Genomic DNA, 27,951 nt, shown 5'->3' on the forward strand with positions numbered 1-27,951 from the left:
TATGAGACAGGCGAAATACCCTCAGACCTCAAGAAGCATACAGTAATTCCAATCCCAAAGAAAGCAGGCGTTGACAGATGTGAAAATTACCGAACTATCAGATTAACAAGTCACGGCTGCAAAATACTAACGCGAATTCTGTACAGAGGAATGGAAAAACTGGTAGAAGTCGACCTCGGGGAAGATCAGTTTGGATTCCATAGAAATATGGGAACACGTGAGGCAATACTGACCCTACCACTTATCTTAGAATCTAGATTAAGAAAAGGCAAACCTACGTTTCTAGCATTTGTAGACTTGGAGAAAGCTTTTGACAATGTTGGCTGGAATACTCTCTTTCAAATTCTGAGGGTGGCAGGGGTAAAATACGGGGAACGAAAGGCTATTTACAATTTGTGCAGAAACCAGATGGCAGTTATAAGAGTCGAGGGACATGAAAGGGAAGTAGTGGTTGGGAAGGGAGTGAGACAGGGTTGTAGCCTCTCCCCAATGTTATTCAATCTGCATATTGAGCAAGCAGTAAAGGAAACAAAAGAAAAAATCGAAGTAGGTATTAAAATCCATGGAGAAGAAATAAAAACTTTGAGGTTCGCCGATGACATTGTAATTCTGTCAGAGACAGCAAAGGACTTGGAAGAGCAGTTGAACGGAATGGACAGTGTCTTGAAAGGAGGATATAAGATGAACATCAACAAAAGCAAAACGAGGATAATGGAATGTAGTAGAATTAAGTCGAGCGATGCTGAGGGAATTAGATTAGGAAATGAGACACTTAAAGTAGTAAAGGAGTTTTGCTATTTGGGGAGCAAAATATCTGATGATGGTCGAAGTAGAGAGGATATAAAATGTAGACTGGCAATAGCAAGGAAAGCGTTTCTGAAGAAGAGAAATTTGTTAACATCGAGTATTGATTTAAATGTCAGGAAGTCGTTTCTGAAAGTATTTGTATGGAGTGTAGCCATATATGGAAGTGAAACATGGACGATAAATAGTTTGGACAAGAAGAGAATAGAAGCCTTTGAAATGTGGTGCTACAGAAGAGTGCTGAAGATTAGATGGGTAGATCACGTAACTAATGAGGAGGTATTGAATAGGATTGAGGAGAAGAGAAGTTTGTGGCACAACTTGACAAGAAGAAGGGATTGGTTGGTAGGACACGTTCTGAGGCACCAAGGGATCACCAATTTAGTATTGGAGGGCAGCGTGGAGGGTAAAAATCGTAGAGGGAGACCAAGAAATGAATACACTAAACAGATTCAGAAGGATGTAGGCTGCAGTATGTATTGGGAGATGAAGAAGCTTGCACAGGATAGAGTAGCATGGAGAGCTGCATCAGACCAGTCTCAGGACTGAAGACCACAACAACAACAACAACAACAACAACTTAAACCGAAATGTCAATACTGAACATACTAGCACCATCTAGCAGTTAATTTCGTAAGTTGAGTTAAACTGAACAGGGTACTGACAAATCACCATTCTCACGGTACTTTCATTGTTAGGGGGTGAGAGTAGATTGTTACCTTGATATTCTGTGATTTAAGGTACCTATCCAGTAACTCATGTAGAAGATCTTTGATGATTTTTTTAAAATTTTGAGTTAGAACAGACACACACAAATTATAGTTCTGAATTGGCTCCTGAGTTACGCCTGGATTCTAGGTTGTAAGATTTTAGCTGCGGTCGGGTCAAATTTTGTGCACAGTTCTATTTTACCTGTTGTGGCATGCCATATCACAGTACACACCGATGTAGATTCAAGATGCATTGTGGGTATCGACATGAGCATGGCCACACACACACACACACACACACACACACACACACACACACACACACACACAAACGTCACAGGTTGAGGGGGTTGTGTGATATTATTTGAGTGATTACCTTATCAAGTAAAATTTTCAAAGAACATGGCTGTATGAGCACCCTCATACTTTCACCCCCTGTGGCTTGGATGCATGCACTGATTAAATTGGGAAGAGTGTCCTCAAGCCATAATATCCTCTCCCAAAGCCAACTGACTGACAGCTGTTGTAATTGGTCCTTGATATCCTGGTTACTGGCTCTGGAATGTATTTGATGTCAATGCTGATCCCATACGTTCTATTGGGACAGATCTGAGTTTCCATGAAAGTACTTAAACGTCATGCGGACAGATCAGAGAGATACGTACCACGGTTGGACAACTGTTGTACTGTTGAAAAATGACACCACGAAACTGTCACGTGAGACATACCATACGAGAATGCAGGGTCTCAGTGACGTACTGTTGTGCCATCGGAGTTAACTCTGGCACTACCAGCTGCGATCTGAAATCGCACCCGATGGTTCCCCACACTGTGACGCCAAGATTAAGAACACTGTGCCTCTCCAAAACTTTGGAAGAATGGGACCTCTACCCAGGTCACCGTCATGATTGCCAATGGTGGTCGTCTGGGGTAGTGCTGGACTGCGGTTCGTCACTCAGTACAGTGTGACGCCATTTGTCAGCAGTCCGTGCTTTCCAGTGGCAGTGCCACTCCAGATGCAGCCGTTTGTGTTGTGATGTTATTGCAGCCTATACATAGGGCGGTAATTCTCTAGTCCGGCTGCTGCTAGTCTCCTACCAATCGTGTGGGATGACAGAGAATGTTTCAGAGGGTCCATTACGTGGTCTGAGACGGCAGGCACAGATTTGAGGGGGTTACGATGTGCTCACTGCCGTCTTATTCCCATGCGGTTGACATCTGGCCGCTGTCGTACTGGATGCCCCACATCTCACACGAGTATGCAGCATGTCCGTGTTCTTCCCATTGCTCACTCAGCGTCAATACACCGTTAACACGTTATTTACACCCCACCTGGCCTGGTGACAACACTACATATGAGCAATACTATTGCACTCTGGTGGCTGTTGCTACATATCACAGAGAATTACAACTCCGATCATTTACACACCCACTGATGGTATGAGTATTTGCACAAAGTTGCATTGACATCCGGCTATGTATTATGGGTGCTTCTTTTTGTACATATGTGTGTGTACATATGGGCTTCTGCATAAATTTTACTTGAGAAGGGGGGGGGGAGGGTGTAATACTAAAATTTCCTGTTTTGATACACTTGAAATGTGTTATATTTAATGGGTGATGTCCATTTAGTATTTTTGAGAAAAATTACTTTTATGCCCCAGCAATCACCATACTTCATCTGTGTATACAAAGTAATGTCTTTTCGTGTTAATATGAATATGGATATCAGCCATATCAGGTGAATAAGGCTGGTGTGGCAATAATTCATACCTTAGTTAGCATAATTTTGTCATGGCTACGGCACACGCGTGCGGGTGCACGTCGTCTTGGTGGAAGATGAGTTTGAGTTTCTACCTTGCTAAACCTGCCTTTTTTTTGCGTATCTTTTGTTGCAATTTGTCCAGGAGGTTAGCATAGTATTCTCCAGTAATTGTTTGTCCAGTGGGGAGATAATCTACAAACAGAATCCCCTTCACATCCCAGAACACTGATGCCGTGACCTTTTCCACCGAAGGAATTGTCTTTACTTTCTTTGATGGCGGAGAATCAGCATGTGTCCACTGCTTTGGCTGTTGTTTTGTCTCTGGGGTATAGTAGTGCACCCAAGTTTCATCTGTTGTCCAAGCCGGCATAAAAAATTTTGTTTGTTTCTCCTAAAACGCGTCAAACATTGTTCTGATATGTCCATTCCCATATGTTTTTGATCCAGCATCAAGAATCGCGGCACCCATCTTGCAGATAATTTTTAATTTCTAATTATTCAGTTAAAATGTGATATATCCTTTCAGGTGACATCTGGCAAGCATGAGCAATTTCACGCACTTTCAATCAGAGATTTCCCATAACTATTTTTTGCACTTTTGCAATGATTTCTGCAGTAGTGACACATCTTGGCCGATCACTGCACAGATCATCATCTAAGTGCTCCCGAACAAATTTAAGTTCACTTGTCCACTTGGCAACAGTTGAATATGAAGGAGCAGAGTCCTCCAGTGTATTGTGGAAATTGGCATGGACGTCCTTTGCTTTCATATGTTTCTTTACGAAGTACTTAATCACTGTTCAAATCTCGATTCCCCCCCCCCCCCCTGCCCTCCTCCCCCCCCCCCCCCTCCCATCTTTGCAAATCATTATGTGGGAACGACAACAGAACCATGTCACCACCTCAACTCCCTTCCAAGAGCACTGATGTGGCACGTGTTTATTGGCAACAGTCCAGTGAATATCATGTGAGCAACTCATAGCACTAGTGCTGACCTCTTGTGGTGATTCTGAGAACTTTCCAAACCACCCTTGTAGGTTCTAGGTGAGCGATGACTGTGTGCATACATGTTTTGAATTGTATGTTACATGTTGATTTGATTCGATTTGTGCAGCGAGACAAAAGCAACAGTGGTCTTAGTCCACTACTGCCTGCACTGAAACTGAGTATGTTGTAACGGTTTGCTCCCTGTGAATCTAATAAAGTGAACCACTATCCTTAAAGAGTAGTAGGAAACTCTTTACTAGTTCCTTATTAGACACGATTTCTTCGGGACTGAGTGACCCACATATTCTTTTGACCTCCATTGCTTTGTATTGGAATTTTTGGATCATAGTCCAATACTATATGTGCTGCCTCCTGATCCAACTACGTAGTTTTGATTTTACCATCGCCTTGGTGACTGTTAGGACAGGTTGCAGTCCAATAAATGGAGTCATTGCACGTGTCCTGGCCAACCTACCAGCATGCTCATTACCACTGATTCCTGAGTGACTGGGGATCCGCAGTAGATTTATCCTGTTGCTTTCCACTAGTCTCATAAGGCTATCATGGCATTCTGCTGCGATCTTTGATCTCGTTTCTGGGGTTGATAGCAATTTCAGAGCACTTGGCTGTCAGAATAAGATGCTGCGATCCTTGTAGAACACAGGCAAATACTCCTTTGTGCACATTCCGATGGTGGATATTTACCCCTGGAATACTCTGGCCAGTTTCCCTAGAGGTATTTCTCTCTCTAGTCCAGGCTGTACACGGTATACCCCAACCCCAGCACCTTCATATGTTTTTGACGCACCAGTAAACCAGACTCGCCTCCTGAATGATGATGTCATTCATTCCTCCACTGTTCGTTTCTTCAAACTAATAGATGGAAAGGATTATTGAAGCAGCTGAAAGTTATTGTATGGTCAGATGGTATTTCTCTGACCATTCCTACATTTACCATACTCAGCATATTGGTGAGAGCTTCTAGATATCCTAAATGTCTCCAGTTATTTCCAGATTTTAATCCATTTGCCCCCTGCTGCCTCCATTATAACCCAAGATGTAATGGGGGATGTGCAGCATGGTCTCCATCCCAACAGTGGGTGTACTGCTAATTCTGCCTATCAAGGCTAAGCAGGCCAAGCTCTTAAGCAGCCACCTCCTGTTGTACTTTATTCTACCTAACTGTAGCTTCGCAAATTATTGTAGGTCATATTACAGTGGTTTATATCCAACTTGTACTCCAGGGGTTTAGACCTCAGTTTTTACCACACACCTTTCTTGTGCTCGCAAGAGTAACTCTTGCCTTGGAACGTGTGAGGGTCCATTGGTAGTTTCACATTCACTTCACTACCTCCTCCACTGGCAGAGTTCTGCCAAGAAGCTTGAGATTCCAGTACATTTTCTGGATGCTTCCTCATAAATGGTACTGTGTATCATTGGCAAAAGTAGCCTCTAGTATATATCTCTTCAATGAGAATTTCTTACCAAAGTTCTGGCTTCAGGTAAGTTTAAAGTTTTGGTCTTTCCTATAGAACTCCTAGTCTGTTTTCCTAGGATTCAAGTTGGCTGTTTTCTATGTAACACCCATTTCAGCCTCAAATTTGATATACATTTGATCAAATAAAAATGCCTTCAATGCCACATGCCATTGTTTGACATACCGACCCATTAGAATTATGTCAACCACTTCTTCCCTTCTTCTGTTCCTGAAGGTAGGTTCCCTACCCCTGTTCAAGATTTCCAAGTTTCTCTTGAGTAGATATTGGAGTAGCTACTCAAATCTGCTGTCATTGTTGCTGCTTGCACACGTCAGGTTGTGGGCATTGGCACCACAACTGGCCAACAGTTATTCATTCTGCTGTGGGCAGCTGTCTACCATTCTTCTCATTTCCTGGGAAGGAGAGTACTGTCCTCGTAATAAAAGTCTCCTTTTGTGCTTCCTTCCTCACACTCTTTCATTCTGATGGTAGCCGAGTCCCTGGGGCAAAAATCCACCATCAGCATGAATGAAATTCCATTTTTGACTTAAATGCACGTTCTGGAGTTTTTCAGAATTCTAGCATATATCGACTTACCTTCATTTTCTCCAACTGCCCCTTCAGATAAATAGTGTTCATGAATCAGGGCCACATGGTAAACATCTGCTATTTGTGCCGCTTTCTTCCAGTTGCATTAAAGTATGTGCAATTTAAGGCCCTCATTTTTGCAGTTTGAGGAAAAATAAATGAAACGAACTGAAGGAAACAAAACAAAGACCAGAGTATAATTGACATTTTGGACTGTAACAGATGACAATTGGAATGTCTGAGCCAACATATATGACAGTGGCATCCCTTTTGTTTGAACACACCTCTGAAATAAAATAGCCATGTCTATAGCAATGATCTATATTACTAAATAATCATCTTGAGGTTGAAGTTCTTCTGTGCATTTTTGCTTAAAAATAGATTTGTTTTTGGAGGGGGTCCAACTTTGAGCAAAACACATTTTTGCATCTTTTTGCTATTTCCCAGACATGTTTTGCTGAATTTTCAGTGTCATCAGTGAACTCATTTTTTTTCTATTAAACAGGAAGAAATGCTGTATACTACTTGTACACACATAAATTTGAGTTTTTAAGACTATGTACAAATTTGAAAAATAGGCTAAGTTTTGTATGTATACCTTTTTACCACATGCTGTGGTTTTCTTGGGTTTTTATTTTTTTATTGCACTTGTTTTCTTTCACAGTTTGTCATTTACTACCATGTAGAACTTAACGTAGAAAAATTATTTACATTGACATTTACAACAGGGAATGCTATGGCTTGTTAATATTTGGCTTAACTGTAACATTTTGAGTTGTAAAATTTTGATGCAAGTAACTTTTCTATATTTACTTCTATATGGTTGCAGATGACAAACTGTGAAAGAAAACAAGTGCAATAAAAAAAACCAAGAAAACCACAACATGTGGTAACAAGGAATATATACAAGACTTAGTCTGTTTTTCAAATTTGTAAATATTGTCTTAAAAACTAAAATTTATGTGTACAAGTACTAAAGAGCACGTTTTCTGTTTAATCACTTTTCAACTTGCAACAAACTTTACACATAATTTCAAAACCTTTATGAAGCTTTTTCTCACCAACACCCACCACAAAATGATGAAATAAAAAAAGGTTTGTCACTTACTACATTTTCACTGTTTGCGCAGTCAAACTTAAGCATTACTAACACTATTCACAACACAGTGTGAAGCCAGTATCTGCATATACCACTGTATGTACCGCAAAATTATGTAACTGTGTGATACAAAAGTGGAGCTTTTAAAAAAAATGTAATGAAAATTACCCAGACTATATTCATCTAGTGTTTCATAATCTACACCTACAGCCACATCTGTACTCTGGAAACCTCTGTCAGATGTGTCATTGTACCAGCTATTGAGGTTTCTTGCTATTCTATTCTCGTATGGAGCATGGGAAGAATCATTGTTTGAATGCCGCTGTGCATGCAGTAATTATTCTAACCTTATCCTCATGATCCCTACATGAGTGATATGTAGGGGTCTGTAGTATATTTTTTGAATCACCATTTCAAGCTGGTTCTTGAAACTTTGCTAATAGTCTTCCTCAAGATTGTTTACGTCTGTCTTCAAGAGTCTTCCGGTCTGTCTTCAAGAGTCTGCCAAGGATCAAACAAACCTGTGAACGTTCGTCCTGCCCTTGTCTGCACATGTTCAGTATCCTCTGTTAACCGTACTTGTTACAGGTGCCACACAGTTATGTAACATTCTAGAACTTGTCACACGAGTGATTTGTAAGCAATCTCCTTTGCAGACTGATTGCACTTCCCCAGTATTCTATCAATAAAGTGAAGTCTACCACCTGCTTTACCCACAACTGAGCCTATGTGATCAGTTCATTTTATATACCTACAGTGTGTTACGCCCAGGTATTCGTACGAGTCGGCCAATTCCAACAGTGACTCATTGATATTATAGTCATAGGATACAACGTTTTTGTTTTGTTTTGTTAACTGCACAATTTTACATTTCTGAACATTTCAAGCAGGTTGCAAATTTTTGCACCACATTGTAGCTTCTTTCAAACAGTACTTCATCGTAGATAACTGCAGCAGCAATAAAATGTCTGAGGTTACTGTTACAGCGAGGGGCAACCAGGGGCAATTCTAGAAGTCGGTCAAGGAGGGGCTAATGGGAAAGGGGGGGGGGGGGAGGGGGTTGGGGAATGGAATATCTCTCAACAAAGGAGAGTTGGGGTCCTCGACTGACAAATCTGTAAAATTTGGTTTTTCTTAAAGTAGATTGTGGTAACTGTTACGGAGTTCCGGGTAAAAAATGTGTGTTAATAGATAATAAGGTGGCCGTTTTAAGTTAAATGATATTTATTGGTTTGGATAGTAAGGTATTTGACCCTCTTATTCTTCTGTTAAAATGTATTTGAAATACATTGCAACCATTATTGCTACATAATTATATTTAAAAAAATTATTGAATCTGTTGGAGTAATATATTCACTGATTTATGAAGTCATTTTGTCCAGTGTAATATGATACTTCCCTTGCCACGGCCCCTGGTCCCAACACACTTTCCTGGGGCACACCCGAAGTTACTTCTACATCTGACGATTACTCTCTATCCAAGATAATATGCTGTGTCCTCCCTACCAAAAATTCCTCAATCTAGTCTCAAATTTTACTTGATACCCCATATGATTGTACTTTTGACAATAAGCAAGCTATCAGTATGCCATGTGAGAAATTTACAAGTTGTGTTTCACATGATTGATTATTTTGGAATTCTCACTGGTGGCATTGAGGAGGACATTCTGTTTGAGATACCTGATTATGTTTGAGCTCAGAATATGTTCTAAGATTTGACAACAAATCGGTGTCAGATATATTTTTTGTAGATCACTTGTGCTACCCTTCTTTTGGAACAGTGTGATCTGTGCTTTTTTCCAAGAAGAGGGTGCAGTTTTTCGTTCGAGGGATCTACTATTTTCAAACCTTTCCTTAAACTTTTTCTCACTTGCATGCATAAAGGCAAATAAATGCATAAACTGATTTGTAATCACTCGTTTCAATGGAAGTTTGGTTCTTTAAATAATTGAAGGGGTTAGTGGTAAGTAATGATTAGTATATTATCTTAATGGATTTTATGACCTTTTTTAAATGTCTGCATGAATATAGATAATTGTACACTGAAGAGAGGTTGTTGATAAAGTATTACATAAAAAAAAAAAAAATCAAGCTGTGATTGTGAAATTTGTTGGTGATGTAAGCCCAGCTCTACATATTCATCCTTCATGTTTTTCCATATAATAGGACATCTACCAGCGATCTGAACAGTATTTTGGTTGTTCATGATACAAACCAACTCAAAAATCATCATTCTAGGAATGCCTGACATCCGATACTTCATCAAGTTGAGGAAAGAGAAAGCAGGCACTGGATGGCCGTTAGGGGAATACAGGGAGCGAGGTAATGTTTGATAACCCAAAAAAGTGAGACGTGTGACTGTCCTGTACAGAATGAGCCACCTCGGACAGCTTCCCGTGACACTCTTGTCTCCTTGGTCCTCCCATAACCTCGAGTAGTATGTTGCTGTAACACTTTGCCCCTTACGATCGTAATCTCTTAAAGCCACACCTTGGCAGTCCTGAAAGACATTCACTGTCATATTACCCAGAAAAGTCAGGTCTTCACTTTTTTTAGTGGTGGTGGAACCATGTGTGCATTGCTTCTTTCCTCCACTGTTGTTGGGTCACAGCGATACACTCGGCACTCATTCTCTGTGATTAGGCAGCTGAAGAAGTCCTGGATTGGCGTGGCATGGCTGCAACATTTCCACTGCTTCTGCAGTTTGGTGGGCTTTGTGAATGGTTGTGAACAATCACAGAACCCACCGAACTGCGACCTATGTCACATTCAGAACATCGTGCGAGTTATTGGAAGCTCGTCCACAACTGATTTTTACTTTTTCTGCTATTGTTGTACGTCAGTCAACGATCAGCGGGGCCTCTGCTTCTCTTACAATTCCTGTTTCTCCGCAGAGAAGGGGTCTGCAGCTTGGTTGTTCATTTGTTTGGCCACACTCGAAGCATATGCACCAATTAACATGTGATGGGGCACTGATACCAAACACTTCCACCACGTTGTCATAGATTGTTGCAGTATGGTACCCCATCAAATGCAGAAAACTAAATATCACATGATACAACATTTTTAGACTTGCGTAACACTTTTGACATTGTTGATTAGTATACTGTCTTTGAAATTCTGAAGATAACAGGAGTAAAATACAAGGAGTGAAAGGCTATTTACAATTTGTACTGAAACCAGACGGCAGTTATAAAGAGTCGAAGGGCTTGAAAGGGAAGCAGAGGTTGAGAAGGGAGTGAGCCAAGCTTGTAGCCTCTTAATGGTGTTATTCATTCTGTACATTGAGTAGACAGAGAAGGAAACCAAAGAAAATTTTGTAGAAGAATCACAGATCAGGGAGCAGAAATGAAAACTTTGAGGTTTGCTGATGATGATATAATTCTGTCAGAGAAAGCAAAAGACCTGGAAGAGCAGTTGAGCGGAATGAACATTGTCTTGAAAGCAGGATATAAGATGAACATAATCAAAAGCAAAACAAGGATACTGAAAACTAGTTGAACAAAGTCAGATGATGCTGAGGGAATTTAAGGAAATGAGAAACTTTAAGCAGTAGATGAGTTTTGCTATTTGGACAGTAAAATAACTGATGATGCAAGAAGTAGAGAGGGTATAAAATGTAGACTGGCAATGGCAAGAAAAGTGTTTCTGAAGGAGAGAAATTTGTTAACATAAAATATGGATTTAAGTGTTAGGAAGTCTTCTCTGAAGATATTTGTCTGGATTGTGGCCTTGTGTGGAAGTGAATCATGGATGATAAACTGTTTGGTCAATAAGAGAATAGATGATTTTGAAATGTGGTGCTGCAAGAGAATGCTGAAGATTAGATAGTGATCACATAACTAATGAGGAGGTACTGAACAGAATTTGGGAGAAAAGAAATTTGTAGCGCAACTTGATTAAAAGAAGGGATAGATTGAGAGGACACATTTTGAGACATCAAGGAATCACAAATTTATTACTGGAGGGGAGTGTGTGTGTGTGTGTGTGTGTGGGGGGGGGGGGGGGATTTTAGTGTGTACCATTACTGCAGACTTATACCTGCAAACATACAAAAAATAAATTATGTAAGCTTATTTTTTCTAGGTGACAATGTTACTGATATTGTACAGCTACTATATCAGGTGTCCTTCCTAAGGATTGGCAGGCGTATTTTCTCTGGAGTTTAGGCAGATGTGTGTGTGTCCTTTTTTTTAAAAAGGCTGTAGTCGGCCAAAGAAATACTGCTCGTCATCTTTCATGCAATCCCAGTGCTGATGGAAAGCCTTGATTTGTTTCCCAAACAAAATGATTTTAAAATAGAATTTTATGTGCCCATTCAATGGAGCAGTCCCAAGTTAACATAGTGTGACATTCAGTATAGCATTATGTGTTAACAGTAAAACACAAAGGATAACAAGTACTTCATCAGCAACTGAGCAGTGCTGCTGCATGATGATAGCAGTCATCATGGGCCAGGCAGTGTAGTCATTTCTGGAGTACTGGTTATTCTTCATTCTTTTCTGCCCTTGTTACAACATATCACTAAACCGAATATCACGCTACACTAACTTGGGATTGTTCCGTCAAATGGACACACAAAATTGTGTTTTAAAAATCATTGTGTTTGTAATGGGCAACAAACCAACACTGAGTGCTGGATGAAAGAAGTGATGAGCAGTGTTTATTTGGGATGACTCCAGCTACATATTGCAAAAATGAAATTGCAAATACCTGCCGAAACACCAGAGACAACATCCATGATGTCTCTTAGGACGAACTCTCTGCACTGTGTGTTGCTATGGTTCGGTAAGCCGTGGTCCTTCATCAGATCCATTCTTCATTGGCAATGTTCCTTCATTCCCCATGGGAAAACCTCTGGTTGTATTGCTATTAAGTAATCAGAGCAGAGGCAGCTTGAGGTTTTCAACACAAAGTGGAGTTGTGAGTCTGTTGCCAGTGTGGTCATGGTCTTGAATGTCTGAGAGTCCTGTTGATTCTTTCCTCTCTTCAGCTGATGCAAAAGGCATGTTTTGGGGAGTTGTATGAATCACACTTGTCATGAAAACTGTCACAATGCACATTGAGGAAACTTGCAGATAACATGCCATTAGCAAGCAAGGGACTTGTTAACAGCTGAAAGCAGTGACACATATTTCGCTCCCTCATTACAGCTATTCATTCGCAGAGTTCTCATTAGGTTGTGACACTTACTTTACCGTATTGTAATGCACTCTACTGAGACATTTGTAAACTTAGATGGCCTTTATTACAGTAGGTAAAATTGCAAATTCCAGAAATTAAAGAAGTGTCTTTAACTCTATCAAAAGATAAATATTAAATGTGAATTGAGACTCAACAAATCGCAATAGTTAATGCAATGACAGGGATTTGAAAGTGAAAGTCTGGCAGCTATGTCAATTTCCCTTCGCTGTAAGCAGTGCAACATGTAAATTGTGTAAAGGTTGGTTCATTTCCATTATGCTCAGCTGTTTGGGCCTTCTGATAGTCAATAACATACTGCCATGCCTTGAAAACCCTGCTGTATGGAGCTCACTGGCATGTTAAGGTACAGCCTAAAGTCTACCAACGGTTTGTGAAACATCACTTGATATCTACAGTTCTAAAAATGCCCATCTGTCATTATTTAAATATTAATATTTTAAATGCATCTTTATAATTGAAATTCTGTAATACATTATTGAGGAACATATTTCAATTTGTCTTTCGGGGTGACTTCATGTCAGAGCTTTTAACGGAGTGCCATGCCCGAGTCATTGAATTTTAACTCAGTTCTGGACGATACTCGAATAGTCTGGTGATGGATAAAGTGACTGCTCTCAATAAGCAGGAGGTGTGTGTTTGGATTGCGGTGTTCCACAGCTCCATTTCTCATTATGTATTAGATTTGATTTGTGCTTGAATAATAACTAAAATGGACTGAAACTGCATTTGCAATATTTATGTGTACTATATATTGATTACATGTAACATTTCAGCATAAATATATATTTATGTCGATCTCTTAATCTTCATTGTAGCTTTTGGAGAACAGCACACCACAAGTGAATCCGTTATGGAGGCGTAAAACAAGGAATCGTGCATCACTTTTAGAAGGAAATGGTGTGAATAAGGTTGGTAGAAAGTTTCAGGTGGTATGTAAATTATTTTTTGAGACATTTATGTCATTAGAATGAAACAAATGGTCATTATCAATTATCACTTCTTGTATATCTGCATTCGCAATTTCGACATCTGATTTCTAAATACGCTTTAAAATGTAGATGGATAAAATGGTGTGTGTGTGTGTGTGTGTGTGTGTGTGTGTGTGTGTGTGTGTGTGTGTGTGTGTGTGTGTATTGGCAGTTGAGGTGGTCTTTAAATACAATCAGACATCCAAAGTAACACAATAAGTTTATTTACAATAGTTACACTTAATAATTAACTGTGAATGCTGTAGGCTCTTCAGTGGTGTATATACAGTCAGAGTAATGTTCTGGATAGAAAAAATAGTCTTAAAAACTGAGGAGGAATAGCCCCTGCACGCTCTGCCAAATGGCGCACTTTTCTCCCCCACCCGTACCCTGTTATCCCTCCCCTGTCTCTGCCCCACTGTAGATGCCACTGAACTCCAACCAATATGGTCACGGGCCCAGGAGAGGCACTGCAGGTGACTTCATGCTCTTAGCTAAGCCACTTCCATCATTCGTCTGCTGCCATTGCCCATTAATACCAAATTTTGTTACACCGTCCTAACAGATACATTAGTTGTACATCTCATACTGAATTCTGCTGTTGTTTTGCACAGTGTTGCATGTCTGTGAGCACTGATAACTCCACGCAAGAGCTACTGCTTTCGGTCGTTAAGTGAAGGCCATCGACTACTGTGTTGTCTGTGGTAAGAGGTACTTCTACGTCTGTATAGATACTCCACAAGCCACCATACAGTGCGTGGTGGAGGGTACCCTGTACTGCTACTTGTCATTTTCCCTCCTGTTCCACTTGCAAATAGAGGGAGGAAAAATCGACTCTGTGTATTCCTTGTTATGAGCCCTAATTTCGTGTATCTTATCTTCGTGGTCCTTATGCGTGATATATATTGGCAGCAGTAGGATCATTTAGCAGTCAACTTCAAGTGCCGGCTCTCAATATTTTTTCAATACTGTTTCTCGAAAAGAACATCGCCTTCCCTCCACAGATTCCCATTTGAGTTCCTGAAGCATCTCTGTAACACTGACGTGTTGTTCGAACCTACTGGTAATAAATGTTGATCTCAGAATATTGAATTCCATAATGATTTCCAAAACGAAGTGTCCCATGCGTCTAGTTTCACCTACCAGTCCGTTTTCAAAATCTGTTAATTCACATCACGAATCTATCCACATGCATCACCCGAGTACAAATGACAGTTCTGCCAATGCAATACCCTTTTACACATGGTGTACACCAGGGCTTCCCAACCTTTTCAGCTGGCGGATCCCTTCTTCAGTCGAAAATCCATGGCGGACCCCTAATCAGTCAAGAGCACAGTAACTTTAACTTTCAGAGCGAAACCCATGGGAACTGAAAGCTTGTTAATGCAAGTGCCATGTTCCAAATGACCCCCCCACCCCCCCTCCCCAAAGTATGAATAGTCTTTGGTTTAGAGATGAATGAAAACGACTTGAAATTAACGATCCAATTTGAATTCCCACTGTATCCAGACACTTGCTACTGGATTTACTCCCTTTTTTCAACACACTATAGCCTGATTAAAATTACTTTTTAATTGACATTTCACACATTGGAGCTGCCTTCCTCTAAGAGCAATCACCGTCACGTCCAAACTGTTCGCTGATTGGTCGACAAACTCGCTCCGCGCACGCGTAAAAGGTTTCAGTGCATCTAGTGCCGTGACCCGGCGCACAAACCACCCCCGTATTGCAGCGAAACACTCGATCAGAGAAGCCGCATTCTCCGGGACTAAACTGTGTATGCGTTCTCGCGTAAGAACCGCAAAGGCTGCTTGGGAATACGACCTGAAGTGAAAGTAAACGCGTTTTCACACGAAAAAAGAAAATAGTGATGAATTTGATTTTCACATCTTTATTCAATAATTTTACTCATTATTTTACACGATTTGGTGAAAGGTGGCCACAGACCCCCTAGAAAGAGCCGTCAGACCCCCAAGGGGTCCGCGGACCACACGTTGGGAAGCCCTGGTGTACACAATACTGTTGCCATATGTATATGTGCATATCGGTGTCCCATTATTTTTTTCATCTCGGTGTATAGATTCCATTCAACTGTTTTCCAAGAAACCTACATAAACAAAATTGAAAATATGTTCCAAACAATGACGGAGAAGGCATCTGATGACTTTTAGGAGAGACGTATGGCGCTATAGTTTCCTGCATATCTGTGATTGTGTACTCCATACCATACTGCATGTCTGCACACACTTGTCAATCTCAGTGTAGCAAATATATCTAAAAACAAAGATGATGTGACTTACCAAATGAAAGTGCTGGCAGGTCGACAGACACACAAACAAACACAAACATACACACAAAATTCAAGCTTTCGCAACAAACTGTTGCCTCATCAGGAAAGAGGGAAGGAGAGGGAAAGACAGAAGGATGTGGGTTTTAAGGGGGAGGGTAAGGAGTCATTCCAGTCCCGGGAGCGGAAAGACTTACCTTAGGGGGGAAAAAAGGACGGGTATACACTCGCGCACACACACACATATCCATCCACACATATACAGACACAAGATTTCAAGTGGTGCAAGCATTGTCAACTTGTTTTGAGAACTAACTACTTTCTACGTTTCCTTTTAGATAAAGTCAGATGGCTACCAAGAGGACAGTGAGGATGACGACAAATCGGTCATCATTCTAGACGAGCGAAATCCGTGCTTCAGTCCGAGGTCTCCGAGCTATACACCCCCGGATCTCAGAGCTAAGAGATCGAGTCCTGAACAGTGTGGGTCTTTGACAGTTGAGAATGTTGCTAAGCATAACAATTTCTTGAAGAATAGTATTTCTGGCCCATCCTCATCATCGTCTTTGTCATTGGTAAGCATTTGACTGTGGATCTTAATATATAGTGAGAAGCTTATTTCCTCTCTGTTTTAATTACATTCTTGATGTGTTTAATGTATGACTGTATGTTTATGGCTGCAAATGATACTGGCACTGTTTTACTGCAGTAGTTGTAAAAAAGCATCTCACTTTAAGGACACTGGACTCGCATTCGGGAGGACGACTGTTCAATCCCGTCTCCGGCCATCCTGATTTAGGTTTTCCGTGATTTCCCTAAATCGTTTCAGGCAAATGCTGGGATGGTTCCTTTGAAAGGGCACGGCCGATTTCCTTCCCAATCCTTCCCTAACCCGAGCTTGCGCTCCGTCTCTACTGACCTCGTTGTCGACGGGACGTTAAACACTAACCACCACCACCACTTTAAGGTTAAGACACTGTTTATGCCTTTTGGTGCCATGCATCTCTGTAGGTGGTAACTGACAAACTATTTTAAGTCATATTGTAGAATTGTAACCGCAAATTCTTTCACAGTGGATTTGCTGCTTAAATGATTCTAGTCGCCTTTCTGGAATTATTTCATTACAAATGTCTGTCAGCTCTCTCTCCCTTGAAGATGTAAATCAGAGTCCAGCTGGATGACACGACATCTTTGGCACGGATCCAGAATTGGGTGAATCTTAAGTGAACATGGGATTAGAACTGTCTTTTGGGCACCAAAGAAAATCAGATGGATAACTGTGAGATGACCAGCATACAGCTTTGTCTCGGATGTTGTCGGTGCCTCTTCACAGCTCACCTACCACTCCAACTGCCTTTTATTGCAAGAACCGTGTGAAAAATTACATTTCGCACAGATTTCAGCTACTTCTGAACTTGATGGGCTGATACTTTCTGGAGATGTAACTCATTTTACATCTACATATACACACATACTCCACAAGCCACCATACAGTGTGTGGTAGAGCGTATGTTGTATCACTGCTTGTCTTTGCCTTTCCTTTTCCACTCGCAAGTGGAATAAGGGAAGAACGACTGTCTATATGCATTTGTACATGCCCCAGTTTCACGGTCCTTATGCTCAGTGTATGTTGGTGGCAATAGCATTATTCTGGAGTCAGCCGCAAATGCCAGTTCTCTAAATTTTCTCAGTAGTGTTTCACTAGAAGAATATCATCTTCCCACTAGGGATTTCCATTTGAGTTCACAATGCATTTCCATAATACCTGCTTGTCTATTGAACCTACCGGTAATAAATCTAAGCCGGCCGGAGTGGCCGAGCAGTTCTAGGTGCTACAGACTGGAACTGTGCGACTGCTACAGTTGCAGGTTCGAATCCTGCCTCGGGCATGGATGTGTCTGACTTCCTTAGGTTAGTTAGGTTTAAGTAGTTCTAAGTTCTAGGGGACTGATGACCTCAGAAGTTATGTCCCATTGTGCTCAGAGCCATTTGAACCATTTTTAATAAATCTAACGGCTAGTCTCTGAATTGTTTCAATGTCTTCCTTTAATATGACCAGGTGGGGCTTCCAGATACTCAAGCAGTACTCGAAAATGGGTCACACAAGTGTCATATATGCCTCTGTAGACAAACTACACATTCCTAGAATTCTATCAGTAAACTGTAGTTGATTGCCTTCTCTACAACTGACCTGATTGGTTCGTTCCATTTCATATTGTTTTACTACATTACACCTAGATATTGAAATGACATGACTGTGTTGCGCAGGACATCTCTGATAGTTTATTCGAACACAACAGGACTGTTTTTACTTCTCATCTGCATTAACTTACATTTTCCTACATGTAGAGCAAGGTGCCATTACTACACCAAATAGAAATTTTGTCTATGTTGTCTTGTACCCTCCTACAGCCATTCGACAATGGCAATTTCCCATACACTACACTGTCGCCACTAAAAAAGACTTTGAGCCATTCACGTAGTTGAGGATGCATTCCATATGCTTGGACCTTTGTTAGTGGAGCACTGTGTGTGTGTGTGTGTGTGTGTGTGTGTGTGTGTGTGCTGTGTGATTGACTGATCACTCCCATAACAGTTGAGTGCCGAAAATCTTTTTACAAGATCTCACATAGTCTTCAGAAAAAGCCAGGGATCGAGGTGGAAGCAGTATTTCTTGTCCTCTGAAAAACTTTTGATCTCTATCTCAGCTACAATTACTGACAGAAGTATGGTCATATGAAGTATGAAGCAAAATTTGCGACTGGGTTGAGAATTTCTTGGTAGGGAGGACTCAAGAAGTTGGATTGGATGAAGAGTCATGGACAGATATGTGAGTAACTTCAGGTATACTCCAGGGAAGCAAGTTGTGAATCCTGATGTTCGTGTCATATATAAATGACCTTACAGACAACATTGCTTATAATCTCGGACATCTTACAAATGATGTGTCAGTTATCTATAATGAAGGAGTGTCTGAAATGAAGCTCCACAAATATTCAGTCAGATCTGGAAAAGATTTCAAGTGGTGCAAGCATTGTCAACTTGCTTTAAATTTTCAGAAATATGACATTGTATACTTAAAAGAAAAAGAAAAAAAAGAAAGAAAGAAACACAGTACACTAAGACAACAATATCAGTGAATCACAGTTGAAATCGGTTAACCCTCACAAAAACTGGGATGTAACAACCATTTGTAGGGATACAAAATTGAATGGTCACATAGACTCAGTTGTCGGTAATACAAGTGGCAGACTTTGGCCCACTGGTACGACAGGAAAATGCAGTCAGTCTACAAAAGAGGTTACTTACGAAATGCCCTAGTGATGCATCCTAGAACATTTAGGACCCATACTAGATACGACTAATGAGGGATATTGATGAAACTAATCAATTTTTCAATGTATAACATAAGTGGACAGATAAAAAAATCTACCCACCAAGTGGCGGCAGGAAGACACACGTATAAAAGATATTGAAGTTTGCAAGTTATCGGAGCCTGTGGCTCCTCCGTCCAGCAGGGTTGAAGGTTAAGGAAGAGGCATGAAGGAAAGGGACTAGAGAGGCTTAGGAAAAGGGGAAGAATTTGTAACAGCCACCCAGAACCGTGGACTACGAGAGACTTACCAGACAGGATGAGAAGGAAAGATTGATTGTTAGGGACTGCACTAGACGAAATTTGAAAACCTGAGAGCTTAAAAGTGGAATACGGGATAATACACAAGAAAGAGTTACTGTCAATACATTGCGCACAGTGCATTGTTTGGCTCCTCCGTCCAGCAGGGTTGAAGGTGGAGGAAGAGGCATGAAGGAAAGGGACTAGAGAGGCTTAGGAAAAGGGGAAGAATTTGTAACAGCCACCCAGAACCGTGGACTATGAGAGACTTACCAGACAGGATGAGAAGGAAAGATTGATTGCTAGGGACTGCACTAGACGAAATTTGAAAACCTGAGAGCTTAAAAGTGGAATACGGGATAATACACAAGAAAGAGTTACTGCCAATACATTGCGCACAGTGCATTGTTTGCAATGGAGGTGGGTGAGGGGCAACAAAAAATAGACAGGTCAGAAAATGGAAGATAAAACAGAATGAAGAAATGCTGAGACTGAAGAAATTAACATAGATCATGGTCAGGTGGGTAGTGAGAACCATGGACATGTTTTAGCTCCAGTTCCCACCTGCGGAGTTCTGAGAAACTGGTGCCTGGGGGAATAATCCAAATGGCAGGTGTAGAGGAACAGGCACTGAGGTCATGACTGTCATGTTGCAGAGCTTGCACTGAAACAGGGCATTGTGTGTTAGTCGTATACACCCTCTGCCTATGGCCGTTCATCCTAGCTGTCATGCCATTTATATGACATGTTGTTTTGATAGTACGTGTTTTGCCAGTTTCAGGGCTGGTGCAGGTAGTAGAAGGGTGCATTGGGCAAGTCTTATAATGGGAATGGTCACTGGGGTAGAAACCATAGGGTAGGGAGATGGGTGCAGAAGGATGCATAGGGTTTGACAAGGATGTTGCGGAAATTGGGAAGGTGATGAAAAGCTATTCTAGTTGTGGTGGGAAAAATGTTGGTCAGAATGGACCTCATTTCAGAGCACAATTTCAGGGAGTTGTAGCCTTAACGAAGTAGCTGGATTAATACATTCGAGGCTAGGATAATACTGAGTGAAAAGTGGTGTCCTCAGCTGTTTTTTCAAGGGGTCAGCAGTACCAAGATTTGATGTGATGGCCTGTGAAAAGTGCTTCTGAACTGGGCTGGTGGGGTAATTACGTCCAGTGAAGGTGGAGATGAGAGTGGTTGTGTATTGCTGTAAAGAGTCTGCATCGGAGCAAATACATTTGGCCCAGAAGCCGAGGCTGTATGGGAGGGAGAACTTGACATGGAAACTATGGCAGCTGTCATATTGAATAATGTTGTTTGTCAGTATGTTTAATCTGAACTGAACTCTGTAGCTGACCTTTGGTGAGGATGAGATCAACGTCAAGGGAAGTGATCTCGTCGTCACCGAAGGACATTATGAATCACAGCAAAGAAAATAAAAATTTCTCTCTTGTGAAACAGAACTAGCTCTGTATTCCAGCAAAGTAATGGTACTACTGACATGGATCTCAAATTGATCCATGTTCCTAATGTTCAAGAGGCTTTCAACACCATTCATCACCAGCATCTACTGAAGAAATTGCATCCTTATGAAGTCTCATCTCAGTTGTGCTATTGGATCCATGATTTCCTGTCAGCTACACCTAATCTACATTGGTATTATACAGTCCACCATAGGCTGTATGGTGGAGTACCACTACTAGTCATGTTCTTTTCTGTTCCACTTGCAAATAGAGCAAGAGAAAAACAACTGTCTGTGTGTCTCCATATGAGCCCTAATTTCTCGTATCTTATCTTATCTTCGTAGTCCATAATGTGCAATGTATGTTGAAGGCAGTAGAACCATTCTGCCATCAGCTCTAAATTTTTTGAATAATGTTCCTCGAAAAGATTGTCGTCTACCTTCCAGGGATTATCATTTGAGTCCCTGAAGTATGCCCATAATACTTGTGTGTTGTTCGAACCTACCAGTAACAAATCTAGCAGCCCGCCTGTGAATTGTTTTGATGTCTTCCTTTAATCTGACCTAGTATGGATCCCAACACATGAGCAGTACTCAAGAATAGGTCACACCAGTGTCCTATGTGTGGTGTCCTTTACAAATGAACCACATTTTCCCAGAATTCTCCCAATAAACCAAAGCCAATCATTCGCCTTTCCTACCACAATCCTCACATGCTTGTTCCATTTCATATCACATTGCAACTTTACACCCAGATATTCAAACGACTTGACTCTGTCAAGCAGGATACTATTAATGCTGTATCCAAACATTACAGGTTTGTTTTTTCTACTGATCTGCATTAACATACATTTTTCCACATTTAGAGCTAGGTACCATTCATCACACCAGTTAGAAATTTTCACCAAGTCATCTTGTATCCTCCTACATTCACTGAACTTCGACACCTTCAACTGCAAATTGCTGCCCATCTGGTCCACCAAATCATATGTGTATATAGAGAATAATAGTGGTCATTCCCTGGGGCACTCCTGATGATAACCTTGTCTCTGATGAACACTCATTGTTGAGGATGTCATACAAGCAGTTACAACTTAAGAAATTTTCCAGCAACTCACGTACATGTGAGCCTATTCCATACACTCGGACCTTCTTTAACGGCTTGCAGTGGGGCACAATGTCAAATGCTTTCCAGAAATATAGAAAAATGGAATCTGCCTGTTGCCCTTCATCCATAGTTCACAGTATAAATGTGAGAAAAGGGCAAGCTAAGTTTTCCGTGGGTGGTGCTTTCTAAAACCCTGCTCATTCATGGACATAAGATTCTCTGTCTCAAGAAAATATATTTTAACTGAAAATGTGTTCAGGGATTCTGCAGCAAACCGATGTTAGGGATAATGGTCTGTAATTTTGCGAGTCCTTTCTTTTGCCCTTCTAATATACAGGACACTTGTTCTTTTTCCCAGGCACTTGGGACTTTGTGCTGGGCAAGAGATTTGCAATAAATGCTAACTAGGTAAGGGTCCATTGCTGTAGAGTACAAAGATCATGAGAAGATCAAAACCAATTGCAAGATTAATCACACAAGACATCTGTATGGTCCAAAAAATGTCAATTGACTCTAAATAATGGAAAGTGTGAATTCAATGAAATAATGAAAAATGTGAAGTCATTCACATAAGTAGTGACAGGAATCTTTTAAATTTTGGTTACATGTTAAGTTGCATAAATCTAAAGGCTATCAGTTCAACTAAATACCTAGGGATTACAATTATCAACAAGTTAAATTGGAATGATCACATAGAAAATATTGTGGGGGAGTCGAACCAAAGACTGTGTTTTATTGGCAGAACACTTAGAAGATGTCAGCAGAGCTACTAAAGACGCACTCTACACTGCTCTTGTCTGTCCTCTTTTTGAGTACTGCTGCACACTACAGGATCGTTACCAGATAGAATTGAGGAGCACATTGAAAAAATTCAAAGAACTGCAGCTCATTTTGTATTATTGCAAAATAGGGGAGCAAGTGTCACAGATATAATACAGAAGATGGGTTGGCAAGTATTAAAATGAAGTAGTAGAAGAGATTTGTCTCTCAGTATTGTACATGTATAAGTGCTCATAGCTAGCTCTTGAGGTATGCATTTTACAGCCCAGGTATACGAGAGTTTTTTGCTTCATATGTTCGTTGTTGTCGTATCCATAAATATTGACCATTCCTCCTGCGATGCCCTGTGTGGGGAGAAATGGTCATTAAAATAGAGAACTCATATCTAGCACAGAAACATTTAAGTGTTCGTGTTTCTTGCACACTGTTAGAGAGCGGAACAGTATAGAAATAGCCCGAAGATGGTTCAGTAAACCTTCTGCCTGCTACTTAAGTGTGATTTGTGAAATAGTCTTGTAGTTGTAGATATAGCGATGTATTACCATTGGTTGGTGATCTGAGTTCATTGTTTGGCAGAACAGGAGGCTTTCTCTGATCCTGAGAGATGTGTGACCTGCCCTTCACATCCAGCATTCCCCTATCTGTCACTCTTTCCTTCTTTAGGGAGAAACTGGCAGTTTCAAAAGGTAGCTTTCATATTTTTTTCTATTTTTAAGTTAGTAAGGAGTTGTTGTTGTTGTTGTTCACAGTGTGGCTTGAGTGATTCAGACGACGGTGCGTCAGTCTGTTGCGTCTCGAGGGGTATGGTGACGCCAAGGAAAGGACTGGACCGGGAGCCTTCCTTTACGGAGGCTTCTACACCCAGGACAAATGGTGTTTCACCATGCCTCTCTCCTACAACAAAGAGCAGATCGAGGTGTTCGTCGCGGAATGTGAGTGACAGATTCTGGTACTTGCAGTCTTGTGTTGCATAATTTAATTTAAATTCACTAACTTGTCATATGCTTTGTAGGAGGATAATAGCAGGACAGATTTGCCAACGTGCTCAGCTACAAAAACCCACACTGTCATTGGACAGAGGAACGGTGCAGAAATGATACATCTGTTTGCTTCCCCGGCGAGTTGTGTTACAGATGAAGTTTCACCTGTTTTGAACAAGAGGAGGAATCCACCATTTAAAGTAAGTAAAGGCCCGAGATAGTGATGTATGACCTGATATTACATTGCCGGGAGTATTCATAAAATTTTAATTCCACCTCAGTAGAAAAAAAAAGAATTCTTCCTCTGAGTATTGTATGCAATCCCAGTACGCAATGAAAACTCCACACCGCAGTACCACGGCACGCTGCTAGAGGAGATGAGCCAATATGGCACATCACATTGACAAAGTGGAGTATCGTACCACGATTTGGGAGCACACCTTTAACTGTCTGGATTGGCCTGATACAGCTTAGACATTTCCACAGAAACCAAAAATACAGTGCTATACAATGGTGTACTTTTATTGACAGGCTTGTGCCTCTTTGATTCTGTTCATGGTGTGATACAGTACTGTGGTCCAGAGGTTTCATTGTTCACAATGAAACCTCTTCCAAACAAATAAAAGATTAATTATGTAACTTCACATTTTCCAAGTGACAGTTAGAAGTTAGATTACCTCTTGTACGTAATCTAGAGAATCCAACTGAGGGGTCTGTTGGACGTGGAAGGAAATCAGAAGTGAACTCTTGTTTCAGATAAAATACCCCAGAATAAATTAGTATTATAAAATATTATAGAAGAGAGGTAATATTAATTATAACAAAAAAAATGTTGGAACAGTAGGGCACAAATACTTTTAAACTGTCCATAGTGTTCATCTCAGATATTTCGTGAGCTGTTTAAAATATTATAATTTGGTTTTCACCAAAATAAGTTGTGAAGAATATATATTATGAAGACACTATCCTGGAAAGCAGCACTAGCTGCAAGTTGCGAATCCAATGACTTCCAGGAGCAACAAAAATATGATTTTCAATATTTGCTGTCATTATTGATTAAATTTAAAATGCTGTCGTAATTTACTCATTTTGAGGTATAATCTTACGTTAAAAGTTTAGCACAATGAAACATGTGTCACAGCTAGAAACTGTATTTATCTTAAGGCCGCATAACTGATGGTGCACAAATACCCGGACTTTATTCCTCTAGTACTTGAGAATGGGAGCACTTAGCTACTTCCAACAAACTTTAAGCATAATTTAAAGCCTTTTCGAAACTTTTTCTCACTTACTTGCTTAAAGGCAAATATTTAACATTTTAACGCATTTGTAAAGTAGACAGACATTTGAGGCTGTTTTACACAATGCTATTTGATTCTGAGAGATCCATGGTTTACTGGCTTCTCAGTAAATGACATATTTCTCTTTTTGTTAGTAAATTAATTACAGAAACATTGGTATCAACTTTGTTTTTTACAATGGAACTATTGTAATTTATGCAGATACAATCTCAGTTCTAAAAGAGATGAATTGGATAGTATTTCATACTTGAAAATTTGATTAGTAGTTGCGAAGAAATTACAATCTTCAGAACAGCAGATGATGCAATATGGAGCTGCTGTGTCAGGCTGATGGGATGCTACAGTGTGTCACAGGTAACAGTGTCTACTTACAAAAGTGCAATAGTGGAGGAAAGTTTAATTTAAAACTGATACTAATCACACTTGCCTACATGTGGTTGGAGTGACACACTAGTTAACTGTGGTAACAATTTTTATCTCATTCCTTCCATAGACTTGAAAGATAGGTGCACATAAAAATTTGAATGGATCTGTAAAACAGCATTCAAAATCCGAGCAATGCTGTACTGACTTCCAGAGGCATGCTCAGTTTCTCTGCAGCTGACATGTGGATTATAAACAATAGCCCGCAAGTTAAATTTCATTCACTCCGCTAATTGCAGGTGCATTCTTTACCCTCTGTCTACTATTCCGATGCCTTTTCAATAACAATTTTTTCAAATTCGCTAACTCATAATTCTTGTCGGACCATGTCTGTCGTATATTTTTCTGCATACAACTCAGCTGTCGTCTTCGCGTTCCTTCTGAATACTGTGTGAAGGAGTAGTGTATCTGGTTTCTCTCATCCTGTGAAAGAAATTTATTTTTGAATCTAAACAACATTCACTACATGTGAATGACACAGAAAGAATGGAAGCCACATTCTCTCTGTGTCCCTTTTCTTTCAGATTCACCAATGTGCTACTCTCCATTTCCTCCTCATCCTGCGTGCTGTATCTCCTTATTTGGGTACAAAATCGAGAACTTCTGCATAAGACAGCAGCCAGTTTCATGCCCAAAACAGATAAGTCTTTATTTTAAGTTGCTGGAAGAACATGACAAGTTATAGTTTCTAAAGAATGGCCAAAAACATTGTATCACAGCTTACAAGAATGTGATGGAAGAGACATGCTTATCAAGTGTACCTCTAAAAATTCTTACATTTTTAAACCTTAAAGAAAGAATAAAAGACCAGAAACTTCAGTGCCGTGTTAAGGTTTCCAAAAATGATGCCCCCCCTCCCCTTCCCCCCATGGAGCTCAGGGCTCTTTCACGAGTTCGTGTGTGACGCACCTGGGGCCCCGAGCTATTGCAGCCAACTCTCCCTTCCCTGGCTGCATTTCCTTTACCCTGCCCTCCCTTCCTATCCTCGCTCCTTCCCTGTGGCCCCCTCCTTCTCCTCTCTTGGTGTTCTGATTTATATCAACCTGGCTATCACCTGCTTCCCTGTATTGCTTGCAATTCTGTTCCTTCTGCCTTTTCTTTCATCCTTTTTGACATTTAGGTCCCCGCTTGAGGTTTTGGCCTCCACTTCTAAATTTTCTATTTTTAGTGTGAGCTATTTGGGGAAGAACTCCCTTCCTAGCATCATCTATGGTGTGGATTCCTCTCCCCCCTTCCTTCCCTGCTGTAGTCCCCCTTCCACCCTGCTAGGTCACCAGCATGCTATAGCCAGTCTCTGTGGTGGGGCTGCCGGCTGGAGTGGCCGAGCGGTTCTAGGCGCTACAGTCTGGAACCACGCGACCACTACGGTCGCAGGTTCGAATTCTGCCTCGGGCATGGATGTGTGTGTGATGTCCTTAGGTTAGTTAGGTTTAAGTAGTTCTAAGTTCTAGGGGACTGATGACCTTGACCTTAGAAGTTAAGTCCCATAGTGCTCAGAGCCATTTGAACCATTTTTTTGTGGTGGGGCTTTTGTGTACCTGTCTGGCTGAGCCCCTGACCACACGGGCATTGCGCTACTGATACCTGATCTGTTACCTCCCCATGTATGCCAAGGAGTGGTTGCTTGTCTTCTTAGAACACTGGAACTCGCAGCAATGGGCACAATGCCATGCGGCCCTTGCTGTGGGTGGAGGACACCCATGGGGAGAGCTCCTGATTGGAGTGGGTGGTATGACCTCGCAGTCTTCCCCTCTGCTGCCCCGTCTTTACTAGACAAAGCCTTTGTTTTTTGTGGAGAATATCGAGGACAAGTTTGGTGAAGTGGAGTCTATTAGTAGGATGCTGTCAGGCTCCCTGTTGACCACAGCCACTTCTGCCACCCAATCTGCAGCTGTTAGTGCTTGTGATCGTCTTGGCAATGTCCCAGTGTCTATACTCTCCACCAATCCGTGAATATGGTCTAGGGAGTGATTTTCCATAGGGACCTCATCCTGCAAACTGATGAAGAACTCTGGGCTAATCTGAAGTGAAGCAACATTCTTTTTGTTCAACATGTGCAGAAGGGTCACCAAGACAACCGCACCGATACTGGTGCTCTCATTCTGGCTTTCAAGAGGGATACCCTCCCAGAGAATGTCAAAGTTATGTGCTACAGCTGTGATGTAAAGGCATACGTCCCACCACCCTTGAGGTGCTTTTGCTGCTTGCGTTTTGGGCGTATTTCTTCCCACTGTACGCCAGACCCCTCTGTGTGGTGACTGTGGACACCCACTCCATGAGGGAAACCCATCCAGTGTCACTTTCTTCCACTTCTGCCTCTGTTACACCCTTTCCCCCCTCCTATCTTTTCCTTACACCAGCCCTATGCCCCCCCCCCCCTTCCCCCTCCCTTCCGCTGCAGTTCC

At 41.1% G+C, this 27,951-nt stretch overlaps 1 protein-coding gene across 1 annotated transcript in view; it reads left to right on the plus strand.

The window, feature by feature from the left end:
* LOC124551228 (microtubule-associated protein futsch-like) overlaps window positions 1-27,951 on the plus strand; it is a 365,786-nt gene that overhangs the window by 265,294 nt on the left and 72,541 nt on the right. The window contains exons 31-34 of the mRNA XM_047126221.1: window positions 13,452-13,544; window positions 16,230-16,466; window positions 23,592-23,774; window positions 23,855-24,022. Of these exons, the coding sequence (XP_046982177.1) occupies window positions 13,452-13,544; window positions 16,230-16,466; window positions 23,592-23,774; window positions 23,855-24,022 (681 nt within the window). The remainder of the gene's footprint in view (window positions 1-13,451; window positions 13,545-16,229; window positions 16,467-23,591; window positions 23,775-23,854; window positions 24,023-27,951) is intronic.

Source organism: Schistocerca americana, chromosome 9, assembly GCF_021461395.2.
Source record: "Schistocerca americana isolate TAMUIC-IGC-003095 chromosome 9, iqSchAmer2.1, whole genome shotgun sequence".
Taxonomy (NCBI): Eukaryota; Metazoa; Arthropoda; class Insecta; order Orthoptera; family Acrididae; genus Schistocerca; species Schistocerca americana.